At 46.1% G+C, this 16,864-nt stretch overlaps 1 protein-coding gene across 1 annotated transcript; it reads right to left on the reverse strand.

Moving 5' to 3' along the window:
• Positions 1–3,051: 3,051 nt before the first annotated feature.
• Positions 3,052–16,321, reverse strand: TMEM125 (transmembrane protein 125). Its single transcript, XM_074266201.1, has 3 exons — positions 16,116–16,321; positions 8,402–8,501; positions 3,052–8,205 (listed from the first exon to the last, which is right to left on the reverse strand). Exon 3 carries the CDS (start codon positions 8,038–8,040, stop codon positions 7,351–7,353), a length of 690 nt encoding a protein of 229 aa, XP_074122302.1. The 5' UTR covers positions 8,041–8,205; positions 8,402–8,501; positions 16,116–16,321; the 3' UTR covers positions 3,052–7,350.
• Positions 16,322–16,864: the final 543 nt, after the last annotated feature.

Consider the following 16,864-nt stretch of genomic DNA (forward strand, 5'->3'; position numbering starts at 1 on the left):
GTCCATTCATTCACAAAAGTGACTTTCCTAAAACAGTTCTGAGCATGTTATCTCCCTGTTGAATAAACTCCAGTGGCTCCCTATTTCCTCCAGGAAAAAATACAAGCAGTGCTAGCATTTAAAATCCTTCATAAGCAGCTTCTTCCCACCTTTCCAGATTCATTATACTTCTCTGCGATTATTTCAGCATCCAGAAACATAAGCCTCCTTGCTGTTCCTGGAAGAAGACCTACTACAGAACGCTCTCTTTGTGCCCACATCGTCTCCCAGAATCCTTGGTTTCTGTCAAGAACCAGTTCAAAGCTCACCTTTCCCTGCCCTCCCTCCACTAAAAGTGCCTCCCCTTCAAAACTAGCTGCATATGTGGATATGGTGTTCTCCCCTCTCCCATCTGAGCATGAGACTCTCTTGCACTGGTATCCCCAGGTTTCAGCACAATGCTGGGTACACAGGAGCTGCAGGGAGGCAGAATAAACATTTCTAGCCTCTTCTCCCTCCCCCTCTCCAAAAGAGACTTTTATTCCAGCTAGGAAAGGCAATAGGAATTGGGGCAGGAGGATACCCCTCTGCTGTCCTCAGAGACAAAATATCTGCTCCTGTAAATATTATTAGACTAGGAGATATGATCAAGTTCAAACTAATTTTGGATTGCTTTGCTTTGGGGGAAGGAGGAACCCCAAGCTCTATAACCACGACTTGATGCCAACCAAATATTAGTTCCATAAGAACTAATTAGCCAAGAGAACCCATTTGGCCAAGTAATAACAGACAGAAATTAGAGAAGGTATACACGAGACAATATAGAATGAAGAAGTTCCACTTTTAGGACTAAGTTAGTTCAGTTCAACCAAGGGGAAGAGGTCTAGAACTCATTCAGAAAAAGCTCCCCGAAACCTCTAGTGAGCAAATCGGGAATAGGGACATGATGGAGACCACTGGATCTTCTTGGTCTTCTGATCCTCTTTTCCTTCAGCAACCTGAAGCTGGAAAGTCAACTAGTTAGATGCTCAGAGAAGACGCTCGCTTGGAGAATCCCAGAGGGGGACTGTCTGAGACCGGAAGCTTTTCCTCTGGACAACTGCCCACCTGCTGTCACACAGGCCAGGGAATCCACCTCCATCAATTCTCAAGGGGCTTTGATTCGGGGGTCCATTAATAAATGTTTATTGGATTGGATTCTATTCAGCTTTCAGTCAAAGGTCTCCAGTTTATAATAAAAGCATCTACACATATCATACGTCTAGGCTGGCAAGCAAAGGAGAATACTCCTTTCTTTACTAATGAGGAAACTGAGGCAGAAAAAAGTCTAGTGGATTGCTCATGATCATATGTCTGCTAAGTGCCAGGGAAGAATCTGAAACCAGGGATTTCCTGGCTTCTTTGTCACATGGCTAAGTGGTGTAGCAGATAACAGTCTTGGAGCAGAAAGATCTGAGTTCAAATTCATAATCTTGGGCAAGTCACTAAATCTCTTTCTCAGCCTTAGTTTCCTCATCTATAAAATGGAGATAATAATAGCACCTTATTCCTCAGAGCTTTTGGGAGGAAAATATTTGGTTTTGTAAATGTTAAATAGCTTTGTGTAGGGCAGCTAGGTGGCGCAGTGGATAGAGCACTCCTGAAGTCAGGAGGACCCGAGTTCAAATATGATCTCAGATACTTAACACTTCCTAGCTGTGTGACCTTGGGCAAGCCACTTAACCCCAATTTCCTCAACCAAAAAAAAATAAAAATAAAAAACTAAATAGCTATGTGTATATATTTTTATATATTATATATTGTAATTATCATTGTATTATTATAATATATATTATATAATATATTATAACATGATATATTATCTATTATCTATTTATTTTTATCTATTATATTTATATATATATACACATACATACATATGTACATATAATCTCTAAATAATTATTTTTAATTATTATGTTGCCCTAGATTAGAAAGATGCCATTTGAGGCAGCCCCTTTACTGTTCAATAACTCCCATGCTTAGAAAGGTTTTCCTGACATCAAACTTAAACTGACCTCCAAAAATATGGTCTAATTGTGACTAGATTTGCTTCCTGGGAGGTTGGTTTCTCCTCAGAAGAGCTCTTCAAATATGGGAAGACAACCTGGGTCTCCTGAGAATTCTCAGGCTGCACAACCTTGAACCAAACCTCAGACAGAAAATCTGAAAGTTTCCCACCATTCTGGTTCCCCTCTGGATACTTCCTAATGAGAGCTTCTCAGGACTGAGCACAATTGCCCTGATGGGGTCTAACTGGAGCAGAGGGCCATTCACCTGCTTAGTCCCAAAGCCTCTGCCTTTATCCAGCCTGTGTCTGTTTTTATTCAGCTGCCTCCTATCTGGTCCACCAAACCCCCAGTTTCTTCTGTCGTCCTCCTCCCTTCTCCAGGAGCATTGCCATGGAGAGCTCCCCCATCTCAGAGCTTCTTTTGGCTTTGAAAGATGCTTTCTTCCATCATGAAACCCCATGGTCCAGATGAAGAGAATGTGTGGGAAACCAGAAATGGGGCAGGCAGAGCAGAATGGATCCCTTGTTCTTGCAGTGGGGGATCCTGCCTGGAGATGGGGAATCAGGGGCAGGGGACAGGAGAGGGGAGCAGACCAGACCTGGGGTGGCTATGCCAATCCGGTTCCCATCACCTGCCCACGCCTTTCCCTGAATGTTGTTCTGGAAAAACACTAACCTTTATTTCTCCTTCTACTGATGGAAGGGGAGGGGCACCCATCATAGCCACAGTGGCCTGAAAGTGGAGGGTTGTTCCTTTAACTGCTCATTCATACTCCTATTTTACTTGAGACCGCTACTAAAATGTTCACCATTTACAAAAGTTTGATCTCAGCCAATAAATACATGGTTGGAGATTGAGATGGCGGACGTAACCCACGAAGGACAGATTTTTACTTAGCTCAGGCTGAGAAGGGGGCAGAGCCAACTAGAGAGTTAATTATTGCAGCTAATGATACCTGAGATCCCCATGCCCCAGACTGAAATTGACCTCTAGAGAGATGAAATAAGCCTCTAGCAATGAGACTGGATGCTTGCTGTGTTTATTCAGGTAATCACCACCCTGAGTAGCAACAAGTCAACTCCCACTTGACTACAACTACACTTATTGTCCCATTTCCTTCTAAATTAATTATTTAATTTTATTGATCTTTTATCATCTTCATTTACAAATCCAGCCCTTCCTCCTCCTCTCCCCAGACTACAATCTCATGTAACAAAGAATAAAGGTCAAAAAATTGTTTAGTAAAAGTGACTGAGCATACTGAGTCATGCGGTGTCCCATCCTCATAACCCTGATTTATGCACAGACAAGTATCAGTTGTGTTTTTGCATTTCTTCTACAGGACCAACCAGTTATGGGTTGCAACCTCTCACTTTTCTAAATTTCTGATTGTTCTTTTCATTTATATTGTTGTAGGCACTGCATATATTATTTTCTGGTTCTGATTACATCAGTCAGTCAGTTAAACTAATATTTATTAAATATCGGTTATATTCTAAGAACAGGGGTTACAAAACAACAAAAAAAGTCCCTGCCCTCAAGGAACTTACAGTCTAAAGGAAGAAACAAAATGCAAACAACTGTACAAAGGAGATATAGATAGGATAAATTGCTGGTCATCCACAGAGGAAAGATTCTAGAATTGTGGAAGGCAGGATTTTATTTGGGAGTTGATGGAAACCAGGGAAATCAGGAGATGGAAATGAAGAGAATGAGCATTTCAGGCACGGGAGACAGTGAAAACTACGGAAGTAAAGAAATAAGAATGTTGTTGTTAAGCTACAGCAAGAAGGCCAGTGTACCTGGATCAAAGGATATGTGTAGGAAAATAAGGCTTCAGGAGACTGGAAGGATAGGAAGGAGAATGGTTATGAAGGGATTTTATATTTGATCTTGAGGGTAATAGGAAGCCACTAGTATAGGGTAGTGATGGGGGTCAGAACTATGCTTTAGGAAGGTTACTTTGACAACTGAGTGGAGAAAGTATTAACACAGGGGAGACGAGCCAGGGAGACCCACCTACAGCCATTACAATAGTCTAGGGATGAGGTGACAAGGGCTTGCACCAGAATGGTGACAGAGGAGAGAGATGTCGCAAAGGCAGAAATGACAGGACTAGGCAACAGACTGGCTATAGGGAAGGAGAGGAGTCAAGGCTTACATCGAGGTTTTGAAGCTAGGAATTGGGAAAATGATGGTGCCATACATAGAACAAGGAAAGTCAGGAAGAGGGGAAGGTTTGTGGGGAAAGATGATGAAATCTGGACAGGTTGAGTTTCAGGTGTCTACAAAACACAGCTTGAAACATCCGAAGGGCAATTGGAGATGTGAGACTAGAGGTCAAAAGAAAAATTAGGGTTATACAAAGAGATATGAGAAGCATCTACATAGAGATAATTGAGACTGTGAGAGCGAATGAGATCCCCAAGTAAAATAATTTAGAGAAATCCCTACAAGTTTTCCCAGGCTTCTTTGAATTCTTCAAGCTCATAATTTCTCAGTCCAGCAAGATTCCATTATGTCCATTTACTCTAATTTGTTTAGCTATTCTCCAATAGATGGGAATCTACTTTACAATTCGTTGCTCCTCCATAAATGTGCTACCAATATTTTAATATCTGTGGGGTCTTTCTTTTTGTCTTTGATCTTGAAGTATGTGTCTAGTAGAGTGATCTATGGGTCAACAGTACCTATGGACATTTTAGCCCCCCTTTTTTTGCATGATTCCAAAATTCTTTCCCAAATGGTTGAACCAGTCCAGAGTTCCAGCATTAGGACATTAGTGTGTCTGTCTTTCCACAGCCTTTCCAGCACTGACCACTTCTTGGTCAATCTGCCAGTTTTCTGGGTATGAGGTAAAGCCTTAGAGGTATTTATTTGCATTTCTCTTATTAGTGATTTGGGGTTTTGCTCATATGGTTATCAATAGTTTGTAATTCTAAAAAAATCAAAAATAATTTGTAATTCTTTCGAGAACTGTTGGTTCATATTAATTGAAACATATCCATTCCCATAAACCTCTCTCCACTCCCCCCCCCCTAAAAAAAAAAACCCAACAAAAAACTATTGTCTGGCCAAGTTTCCTAAGACTAAAGACTTCATGTATAATTCTATTAAATTTCATCTAATTTGAGTCAGTTTGATGCCATAACCAAATAATATATATTTCGATCCCAACTCTTTCATTCAATGTGTTAACTACTCCTTTCAGCTTTGTGGCATCTGAAAATATGAGCAGGCCATCTCTATCTTATCTAAGTCGTGGATAAAATGTGAAATAGCACAATCCCTGGGACACTCTTCTGGACACTTTCTTTCATGTTGATATTAACTCATTAAAGAATGACTCACTGGGTCAAGTTATTGGATAATAGTAATATCTAACATTTTAACAATGTTTTAAGGTTGACAAAGCCTAGTCTTGTTTGATCCTTACAACAGCTCTGCCAAGAAGGAGCTATTACTATTATTCTTATATCAAAGATGAAGAAATGAAGTGACTTTTTTAGGATCACATAACTAAAACTCAGGACCTCCAGAGTTTGTCTGGCTACTTCTCCGCTTGAACATATATATATATATATGTAGCCTAGCTTGCTTCTCTCTTGTCTGCAATAAATGAGAAGTCTCAAAGTCCTAGAGACTTCAGACACCCTAGAAGTATGACGTACTGCACAAGTCTCAATCTATGTCAGAGATCCCTAAGGTACTGGAGGCCTTGAAGAATCTGGGGACACCAGAGATCTCAGAGATGGACCTAACTGCCACCTTGGTTAGACCCACGACTGATCTTTGGGGTTAGTTCTGGGAGGTAGGTTAGGAAGGGCTTTGCTAAGCCCCTGGCAGGGGAGCAGCCAGGCCAGTCTCTGCCCAGGCTTGGATGGAGGGCCAGAGGATGCTTAGACTGCCATGTACTAAGTCCTACAGATGATGCTGCTGAATGCCTACTCATTGCCTCCTTTGATCTTCACAATTTCATAATCCTGTGGGATGAGTGGGACAGATACCTGAGAGATAAAGACCCAGGGGCTCTGAAGTCACACAGTTTGTGTCAAAGATGGCATATCTCCTGCAGAAGAGAAAGCTATTCACGTCTTCAAGCATGGGAAAAGTTTTCATGGCATTAATTTATATTATGCTGCTTGGTCCCAGAGGACACAATTATTAGCTTTAAAAAAATCTGCAGCTAATTAATGTTAGCAGTATGGGGGGGGTGGAAAGAGGGTTCATTCTGGGACCTGATCCCACCTCCCACATTTGCTCCCGGTGTGTTCCTGGGCATGCTCTTTCCCTCTCTGAGACCTCAGTGTTCTCGTCTCTGACACCTCAAAGCTCCACTTCACAGCTGTGTTACCTCAGACTCTACCAAGCTCTAGGTTTGTACTTCTTCAATGGGCTCCCTGTGAAACGGCCCAACTCACCCAGCGCCAAGGCTGTGGGCACCTCCTGAACCTCCCTAGGGCCAGAACTGGGTCTGATTTAAAAAGTGCATGGGGGTTCTTCAGAGTTGTGGACTACACTGTACGGTGGTGGCCAGCACCTTTATTTGGGAACCTGATCTGAGATGAGGGGTTAAGGGGATCACGGGAAAAGGATCCCTAAGCTGGGAGAGTCACAGAATCTAAGCTGAGGAAGTTGGAAGGGAATTTCTGAGCTGGAGGGTCCTTGACTTGGGTTAAGGGTCAGGAGGAGGATTTTTGAGCTGGGATGGGAAGGAGAAAGGAAATCCTTGAGATGGGATGGGGGCCATAGGAAGGAGTCTCTGAGCTGTGATGGGGGTTAACAAGCATTTATTAAGTACTTATTGTGTGCAGGTACTCTGCTAAATGCTCTACAAACCTCTCTTTTGGCATGGAGTATTTTCTGCCTGGCTGCTTCTAGGGGACAGGTGGAAGGAGGGAAAGTTAGTGCTCGTCAAGAAGGATGGAGTTGTGACGAGTAGGAAAGGGACAGCAAGCCAGATGGGGGTGGGGGTGGGGGGGAGGTTCTGATCCCAATAACACCTGTGTCCAAGCAGGACTGCATTCCACAAACCACACCTAAGCCCAACCTGTTAGTGACGGCAGAAGGTGGGAGCACAGGGAAGGGGCCGAAGGAGGATCCTGGCGGTGGGAGTCCTGGAGATCAGAGAAGGAGGCAGCGGGTGGTGGAGGCTGGAGGGCAGAGACAAGTGAGCGGCAGCCAGAAGACGGTTCTTGCAGCTTGCCAGGGAGGGGGCAGCGTGGAGGGCAGAGGCCACTAGTTGGACCCAAAGGCCACTAGTCGGGCCCAGAGGCCACCAGTGAAAGTCAAAGGGGCTTCGGCGGCTTCCAGGGCTCAGTCAGAGGAGGTTGGCGACACTGGGGGTGGTTGGCAGCCGTCCAGAGATGCTGAAGATGCTGCTGCCCCTCAGTCCCCGGCCCCGACCTGAGCCTGCGGCAGTGGGAAGGAGGCAGCGGCCTCCGATGCCCGCTTGATACAGCAGCACTCCCAACAGCAGGAGGGCCCCCACGACGCCCAGGACAATGCCTGCAGTTAGCATGGTGGCCAGGGGCCGGGCCGGGCTGGGGCTGGGCCCGGGGCTGGTGGCGGGGGAAGCCGCCAGGCTGATCAGCACTAGGCCGCTGACCAGCAGCACCAGGCCGCTGACCAGCACCACGAGACTGTCTGCTCCTCCCCCGCTGCGCAGCAGGGCCACGTGCTGGGGCTGCCGGATACAGTTCATGTCCTGCACGGCAGAACCCAGGAGCTGCTTCACCAGCACCATCAGGGCCAGCAGGCAGAGCACGGTGCCCATGGCCAGGCGCCACTCGCCTGAGCGGCTACTGGTGGAGTAGAGCAGGGCCACCCCGCCGGCCCCACAGCCGGCCACCAGCCCCACGGCCACGGAGAAGCATAGGGCCGCGCGCCGGGGCTCCTGGGACCACCACAGCTCCACATACTCCTCCAGCGCATCTGGGGCTCCCGCCACACTCCCAGGCAGGGGCAGCCCCTGCTGCGGCAGGCCGGGGGCCGCTTCCAAGTGGGCCATCTGCTGCCCCGCAGCTGCAGCCACCTCAGAGCTAGAAAGGACTGGTAGGGGCCCAGGGAGTCCGGGGAGACTTAGGGGGTTCAGGGACTTAGCTCATGGCTGCCTTCATGGCTGCCTCCACGGCTGGCCTAGACCCTCCACAGTCTGTAGCAGAGCCATTGTCACCTAGGAAGACAGAGACATACATGAGATCCGGGCTTGAGGCTCCTGAGAGGACCCACTTCCCCCAGATTCTCACTCCTGGGAAGGTCTCTGCCTTCTCTGCTCGCCATCCCTTCCCTGGCCCCTTTGAGATACCCCCTCCCCCAACAATGCCCCTGCCTCCTCCTCCCCTTCCATCCTCCCCGAGCCCCTTTCCCACCTTCCAGGATTCTGGCGTTCTGGCTCCTTCATGTTAAGCCCGTGGGGCTTCTCTCTGGACAGCTCCAAAGCTAGGCTCTCAGCAGTGTCCCCAGCAGTGCCTGGAACAAAGGCCCATTGAGCCTCAGGCCACTCCCATGACCTCAGCTGCCTCTTGTCACCACCAGCTCCACGGGGCTGCGGTGTAACCCTTCAGCACCCAAGCAGCTGGAACCCAGCGCTGCCCCTGGCGCTCCCTCGCCCAAAGGAAGGGGCATCTCTGAGTGTCACAGTTCTGGCTAATTACAGGCACTTGCTGGCAGTTACATTCAGGCCTGAGCCCCTCATGCCGCCCGGGACCTGGCAATTAGAGGCACAAGAGCTCCGGATCAATAAGGAATGGAGCTAGACGCCCAAATCCATGAGAGGCTCTTCCCTAGAAAGATGCATTCAGAAAGTTCTGATACACAAACAAACCTGGCTTCATGTCAGGCTCCTTCCTCTAATCCAGGGGATCACAAACTTTGGCATGTCAAGATCCCTTTACACTCTTAAAAACCTGATATCCCCACCCCCAGAGCTTTTATCTATGTGGCTTATATCTGTTATCTATTGCTATTTGTTATATTCAAAATAAAAATCTTGCTATTATTACAAAAAGGGTTTTGATTTCATAGACATTGAAAGGAAAGGATTTAAGGATATCCAGGGACCCCCAACCACACTTAGAGAACAACTTCTTCTTTTCTGCCATTCACTGAGATCTTGTTCCTCACCAAGACATGGCCTCCCTGGCCATCCTCTCTAGAACTGGCTGCATCTTTTCTCACACTTTCCACGTCCATGGGGAAATCAAAACTGTCTCTGCCCACTGCCCCTTCCAGACCCCTCACTTTTGTTGCCATGATTCAGAAACCTCTCCTCCTTCGAGGTTCATGCTAGCCAGAATTGCCACTCGATCCATATCCTAATATGTATCTACCAGTTCCCAAACCATATTCTCCTCTTGCATGAGGAATTTGGTTCCTGACCACCCTGCCCTCAAGTACTAGGAGACTTCAATATACACACCGATGTTCCCCCAAATGCCCTCAGCAGATGCCCATCTTTTGGGGAATGGCTCAATAAACTGAGGCGTGTATTTATGATGAAATATTATTATTCTGTGGGAAATGATGAGCAGGATGCTCTCAGGAAAAAAAAACCAAACCTCCTTGATCTCAAGCAAAGAGAAATGTACTAAATACAAAGTAATAGCAATGTTCTGGGATGATCAGTTGTGAACGACTTTGCTATTTTCCATAGTGTGATCATCCATGACTACTCTAAAGAACTTAGGATGAAAAATCCTATCCAAACCCAGAAGGAACTGATTGTATCTGAATCTCTCTCTCTCTCTCTCTCTCTCTCTCTCTCTCTCTCTCTCTCTCTCTCTCTCTCTCTCTCTCTCTCTCTCTCTCTCTCTCTACTCTCTCTCTCTCGTCTTCTCTCTCTGTCTCTCTCTCTGTCTCTGTCTCTCTCTCTGCTCTCTCTCTCTTCTCTCTCTCTCTCTTCTCTCTCTCTTCTCTCTCTGTCTCTCTCTTTCTCTCTCTCTCTCTCTCTCTGTCTCTCTCTGTCTCTTTCTGTCTCTCTCTCTCTCTGTCTCTCTCTGTCTCTCTCTCTCATTTTTATTTTCATTAGGGTGGGAGATCTATGTTTTTTTCACAACTTAATTTTTATGTAAATGCTTTGCATAACTTCACAAGTGGTTTCTTAATTGTGGATGAGGATAACATAGACCTCAAAAATTTTAGAAAAAGATGTAAATTTTTTGTTTTGAATGTAATGGGGGGGAAATTTTTCAAATAAATAAAGATCATCAATGCCTTCACCTCCCAGTTCCCCAATCTCATCAATTACCATGATTCTCTACCCTACCTCCATGCCTCTACCCTATACAAACCTGGGGATAATTTCTTTTTTCATCTTACTGTCCCCCACAAGTGCTCACAAAATCTGGAAATCCTCTATATGATCCTAACCTCCCATCATTCCATTTTTTCTTCTGCCTTAGCCCTTGACATCTAGTCTGCTCACTATCGCCTCCCTTCCCTAGGCATCTCTCTTGCTATTGCTTCCCTTTCCTCTCTTTCAATCTTGATCTTGGAGCTGACTGGTTCACCTTCATATTATTCTCTATCCTCACATCCCTTGTTCTTTAATTTCCATGAGATATAAGGAAGTCACCAGACTGTAATGATTGAGTCCACTATAAATCTGTTAGCTAATCTTAACTATGCCCTTACCATAGCAAGGCAATCCTTTGATTCTTGCTGTGTTCTTTCCTTTGTCCTCTCTCCACAATGGCTGTTTCTGACTTTCTCTTCTCTCTTTCACTTCTCAACTGAAAACAGTACTTCATCTCTTTATTGAGAAAATCGAGACCATTCATCTTAAGGCACCTCTTCTCCCACTTTCCTCATCTTCCACCTCCCTGACATATTCTCCTTACCAGCTCTTCCTTCACTCCAGTACCTGAAAAATGGTCCTTTTTGAATATAAAACTATGCATATCCTTTGACTCAGCAATATCAATATTAGATCTATATCCCAAAGATATTAAGGAGAGGGAAAAGGACCCTATGTACAAAATTATTTTGTGGTGGCAAAAAATTGGAAACCAAGGGCATACTTGTCTATTGGGGAATGGCTGACCAAGTTGTAGCATATGGTTTTGATGGAATCCATGTGTAAGAAATGGAGAGGTTTTCAGAAAAACCTGGGGAGATCTATATGAGCTGATACAGAGTGAAATGAGCAGAACCAAGAGAATAGTGTATACAGTGCCAGCAATAGCATAAAGAAAATCTGCTTTGACAGACTTCGCTAATCTTAAATACAATTATCCAGCCAACCCCAAAGACTTATGATGAAAAATGCTATCAACTTCCAGAGACAGAACAGATGACCTCTGAATGCAGATGGACACATTTAAAAAGTTTATTTTTATTGCTTTTTTGCCAGATGACTTGTGGAAATGTTTTATATAACTTCATATGTTTAATGGGAATCACATTTCTTGCCTTCTTAATGGAAAATTAAAAAAAAAAGAAGCAACTTTTCTCTTTGTCAAGTCAGACCCCTCTACAAGCATAATAATCCTGCTCCATTCAATCTAATCTTCAATCTCCCATGTCTCTTGGCTATGTCTTTGCTTCCTGTATATTTATCTCTCCCCTAAATTGGAAAAAAAATCAAAAACATATTTGATCCTACCATTCCCTCAAGCTATATTTCTTCTTCCTTTCACAAAATCTCAGAAAAAGCTGTCTATACTTGTCACTTCCTTTCCTCTCACTCATTTCTCAGACTTTTCCAACCTGGCTTACAATCTCAGCATTCAACCCAAACTGCTCTCTTCAGAATTACCAGTAAGGGATGGAAGGAGCAGCAAGGCATTTTGGGCTGTGACTTCCCCAGAGTCACACAGTTAATAAGCATTAAGTGTCCGAGGCCAGATTTGAACTCAGGAGCTCCTGACTTTAGGGCCAGAGCTGTATCCACTGCCCCTGTGATTTTTCTTAATGGGCAAATTGAATGGCCTTTTCTCAGTCTTCATCCTCCTTGTCCTCTCTGCAGCCTTTGACACATGATAACCTTTTCCTCTCCTATGTGGATTCTTAGAACCCTGCCCTCTCCTTGCTTGCCTTCAACCAGACTGACCATTCCCCAGTCTCCCTAGCCAGATCTCCATTTACATCACACTCCTTCCTTGTGGATGTCCCCCAAAGCTCTGTCTTGAGCCCTTGCTTCTCACTACACTTTTACTGTTGATTACCAATTATCGTCTCTAGGAAGTAGACTCCCAGATCTAGATATATCTGGTCCTAGGTTCTCCTGAGCATCAGTTCCTTGTCATTAACTGGCCATTTTCAACATCTTGGACTGGATGTCCCATATATGCATCAAATCCAACATGTCCAAAACCAGAACTTATTATTGTCCCTGCCATGATTCTTAGAACGAAGGTAGTCCACCGAGACCTCATGCTGTGGTAACATGGGGCCATTAACAATGATTTATGCTTTAACCCTAGCCAGCCAACTAGGTCTATATCCATTTGATTGTACTATCAATTTGTCCAGGGCTTCTTGAAGTCTTTTCACTCAGCCCCTTTTCACCCTGAGAAATTTTTATGTGATCCAGGGTATATAGGTATATGAAATAGGTATAAAATCAAACATTTGCTGATAATAAGTCATAATTTTGTGACCCCCATATTCAGTTATGAGATCCCAGGTAGAGTCGTGACCTGCAATTTCACAAGCTGAGATCTAGCCCATAACTCTCCATCTTCTCCACAAGAATATCATGAGACATCCCATCAAAAACTTTGCTAATATGTAAATAAACACCACAGCCCTCCCTCCATCTAGTATTGCAGTAACCATGTTGGAAAAGGGACAGAGATGAGTGTGGCCCAATTTGTTCCTCCATCTCTTTAGTGATCTTTTCAGAATTTTTTTCCAATGGAATTCTCTTTTCTGTTGGAAAATTTCCCACCATCTTCCCAATCCCCCAGGCTCATGACCTCAGGGTCATTTTGATTCCTTTCTGGTTTATTTCATATATACTGGATGTGAAAGAACAAACTCCGTGAATATGCAATTGATGTCCAAGATGATTAAGGAGATAGTGAGAGAACTCTCAGCTACCCTGGATGAATGTCAGGTTCAGAGCTACATCCTTGGATCCCCAAAGAGATGGAAGAAGGGATGTTTAAGCCACTATCAGTGATCTTTGAAAAATCATGGGAAATGGAATGGAGGTGACAAGATTGGAAACAGGTAAATGTCCTGCTCTTTTAAAAACTTTATACACAATAATTATTTGTCCTTCCCACTTCCCCTCTTCACAAATAAGCAAAGAAAAACCCAATCAGAACAAAAATGCTTGGTTCAGCAAAACAAGTCTGTATATTGGTCATGTCCAAACACGTGAGTCTCATTTTGAGAGCATCACCTCATGACGTGGGTAGTGTTCATCAGCTTTAGTCCTCCAGCATAATGGTTTATCATTGTGCTGATTAGACTCCTAAAGTCATTTAAGCTAAGTTCTTCCTTATAGTACTGCTATTTTTGCATAAATTATCCTCCTACTTCTGATAACTTTACTCTGCATCCATTTATAAAAGTCTTTTCAGTTTCTTCTGAAATTGTCCATTTGGTCATTTCCTTTTCTTTCTCTTTTTTGTTTTGCTGAGGCAATTGGGGTTAAGTGACTTGCCCAGGGTCACACAGTTAGGAGTGTTAAGTATCTGAGGTCAAATTTGAACTCAGATCCTCCTGACTTCAAGGCTGGTGCTCTATCCACTGTGCCACTTGGCTGCCCCCATTTGGTCATTTCTTAAAGCCAAATTATACCTCATTACACCATCACACCATGAGAGATGGACGTTCCCTTTAGCTTCCAGTTGTATAGGTTGTAAATTTTTTGCGCCTCTGAGTCTTTTTCCTCTTTTGAATGAAGGTTTCTATTGCTCGACCAGAGGACATGGAAATGTCCTGCTTTTCAAGAAAAGAAGCAGCGAGCAGTCTACAAACTATAGGCCAGTGGCTTGACTTGAATTTTAAAAATCATTCAAAAGATGGCTGCCCAGTTTGGGGCACACTCATCTTGCCTTTCCTGACACGGTAACTTCAGTACTAGTAGAAGGGAATGCTCTGCAATTGACTTAGTTATTAGCAAAGCTTTTGATGAAATGTCGGATGATATTCTTTTTTATTAAAGCTTTTTATTTTTAAAACATTTGCATGGAAAAATTTCCAACATTGACTCTCAAAAAACCTTGTGTTCCAAATTTCCTCCCCTAGATGGCGGGCAATCCAAAAGGTGTTAAGCATGTTAAAATAGATGTTGTCCTCTGCTATTCTTGTGGGGAAGATGGAGAGATACAGATTAACTGATAATGCAATCAGATGGATATGGAGTTTGTTGGATAGCCAGGTTCAAAGAGAAGGTAAGCGCTAACGGTTCCATGTTGCCAAGGCAGGATGGACCCCGCCAGGGATCTCTGCTCGGCTCTGTGCTGTATTTTTTTAATCAGTGATTTGGATAAAAGCAGAGAGAGCGTGCTCAGCAAATTTACAGGAGACTCAGGATTGAGAGAGACAGACAGACAGACTTAGTAAGAAAGGTGCAAATTGTCCCCCAAGGCCTTTGAGGGAGGGAGACATCAATCCTGTTCTGTTTGCCTCCGAGAGCCAGGAACCATGACGGGGGCAAAAGCTGAGGATGGCAGAGGCCTAATAATGAGATCTGGCTGTCCCGGCGTAAAGGAGACTGCCAGGAGAGTTTCCCTTCTTTGGGGGGGGGGATTTGGACAAGCCCCTTTCTGCTTATAGCCCCCAGTCACCTATAAAACATATACAACACAATGTTTGGCATTTTAAGTCACGCAGACCACATCCTAGACCCCAGAGCCACGCCGGCTCTCTTGCTCTTCTTTCACTATCTGTGCTTATGAACTGGCTGTTTTCCCCATGTCGGCTCCCCCAATACAAATCCAGATGGCCTCCCAGGAAGCCTTTCCTGAGCCTCCCAGGTCCAGGTCTTCCATCTTACCCCACACAATTACTCTTTACTTTGCTGTCTCAGACTTGGCCAAAGCCTTAAGAGCTGTTCTTCTGATAGGCTGCTAGAGAATGGAGTCTGGGTAGGTGCCTAATAAATGCTTGTTGATTGGTGGGTAAGGAAGGGAGCCATGTCTACAGTAACAGAGGAAGAGAAAGTCCAAGTGGCCACTAAGTGGCCAAGACTCCTGACCTGTGTCTCATGGCAATGGGGCGGGGGGCCACAGGAAAGGGGGGAGTGTTCCAGTTCTGAGAGATGTATTCTGGACCCTCCTCCCCTGGGTAACTTGGCAGAAATCTGACTTGCTTATTAAGGGATGGCTTTGGATCATCTGGAAGAGAGTGTTTGTTGCTTGGGTGGTTGAAGAGGAAGCAGATCCCATCATCTTCTCCCCCCTCAGTCCCGTGCTCAGGTCAGGGTGGTGTGACTTAGATGGGGCCTGGATAAGCCAAGAGCGCCATTAAACAGGGGGATCTGTAAAACCGGAGCCCTCTTTTTCTTTCTTTGCATCTCCAGCCCTTCCCATAACTCCCTGTATATAGTAGGTGCCAAATCAATGTCTACTGACTGACTTGCTGTCCAGAGGATGGCCGCCAGGATGGGGATGGCTTGGAGCCCTGGCAGGAGGCTGGGGGGAAAAATCTGGGAATGTTTAGGCTGGAGAAGGTTCAGGGGGACACCAGTGCCTCTTTAGGAGCACGGAGGAGTCCCCAGTGGAGGAGGGAAGCGGGCAGAATCAGGAGTCTTTGGGAAGTGCTCCAGGAGGCCAGATGAGGTTAAATGTCAGAAAAAACCCCCAGTGACAGCTGTCCCAGACTGGAGGGGACCTTCATCTGAGAAGGCGTGGCCGGAGCCTCTGGACAGAGCCCTTGGGTGCCAGGGCCAGGCCAGAGCAGCGTGTCCTTCAGAGGCTCGGGCCTTTTGTCCCTAGGCAGCCCACACACGTCACCCCTCCAGACCTGGAAGGTGGCCAGTGCAGGGAAGCCTCTGACATCGTTATTTGGCGGGCCCAACAGGGCCAGCTCAGGGGAGAAGTGGGGGCGGGGCCTATGCTGGCTTCCTGCTCGCCTCCCCCCCCCCACCCTGAGTCTGGGAGCCCAAGGGGACCCAGGCTGAGAACTGACCTGTGGGCAGAGGTGCGGGTCCATGGGGTCCAAGGACGGCAGCGGAGAAGGAGGGAGCCAAAACCCCGAGGAGAATTCAGACAGGAGATTACCTGTTTGCCGGCCCCAGGTGAGCTGGGAAGGAGGCCGGGCAAGCAGCAGGTTAGCCCTTCCTGTCCCTGGGCCTTGCTCTGGATTGGCTGCAGCTGCTCTGCCTGCCCGCCTCCTGCCCTCCCAGTAGGACCTGGGCAGGGACATTCCCCGGCTGGGTAGGGCTTACTGGAAACTGGATCCCTCTTAGTCAGGGCCAACCTGCCTTGGAAGGAGGAGGAGGAAGAGGAGGAGGAGGAGGGGGAGGATGATGATGAGGAGGAGGTGGTACAGGATGCAAGTGGAGCAGAAGGAATGCTGCCTGGCCACCTGCTCCTCCTGAGCCCTCTGAAACAGCCCTTCACTGCCCCCATCACAAGCCTCTCTCTAACCCCCACATCCACTGACTGACCTCTCTAACTGCCCCCGGCTAATGCCCCCTGAGCCAGCAGGGCCCTCCCAGTACAGCCCCAGGTGTTTTAACTGCCCCCATCACAAGCATCTACCGGATCCCCACACTCACCTTGCAGAAATCTCCTGGTATCTCCATGGCTCTCTAACAGCCCCCGGGCCAATGCCCCCCAGATCCTGCCCTCCCAGGTGTTCTCACTGTCCTCAAACTCCCACCTCAAGCCCCAGGCCCTCTCACTGCTTACCTGCCATTCCTCCCCTCTTTGGTG

This window comes from Sminthopsis crassicaudata, chromosome 4 (assembly GCF_048593235.1).
Source record: "Sminthopsis crassicaudata isolate SCR6 chromosome 4, ASM4859323v1, whole genome shotgun sequence".
In the NCBI taxonomy this organism is placed as follows: Eukaryota; Metazoa; Chordata; class Mammalia; order Dasyuromorphia; family Dasyuridae; genus Sminthopsis; species Sminthopsis crassicaudata.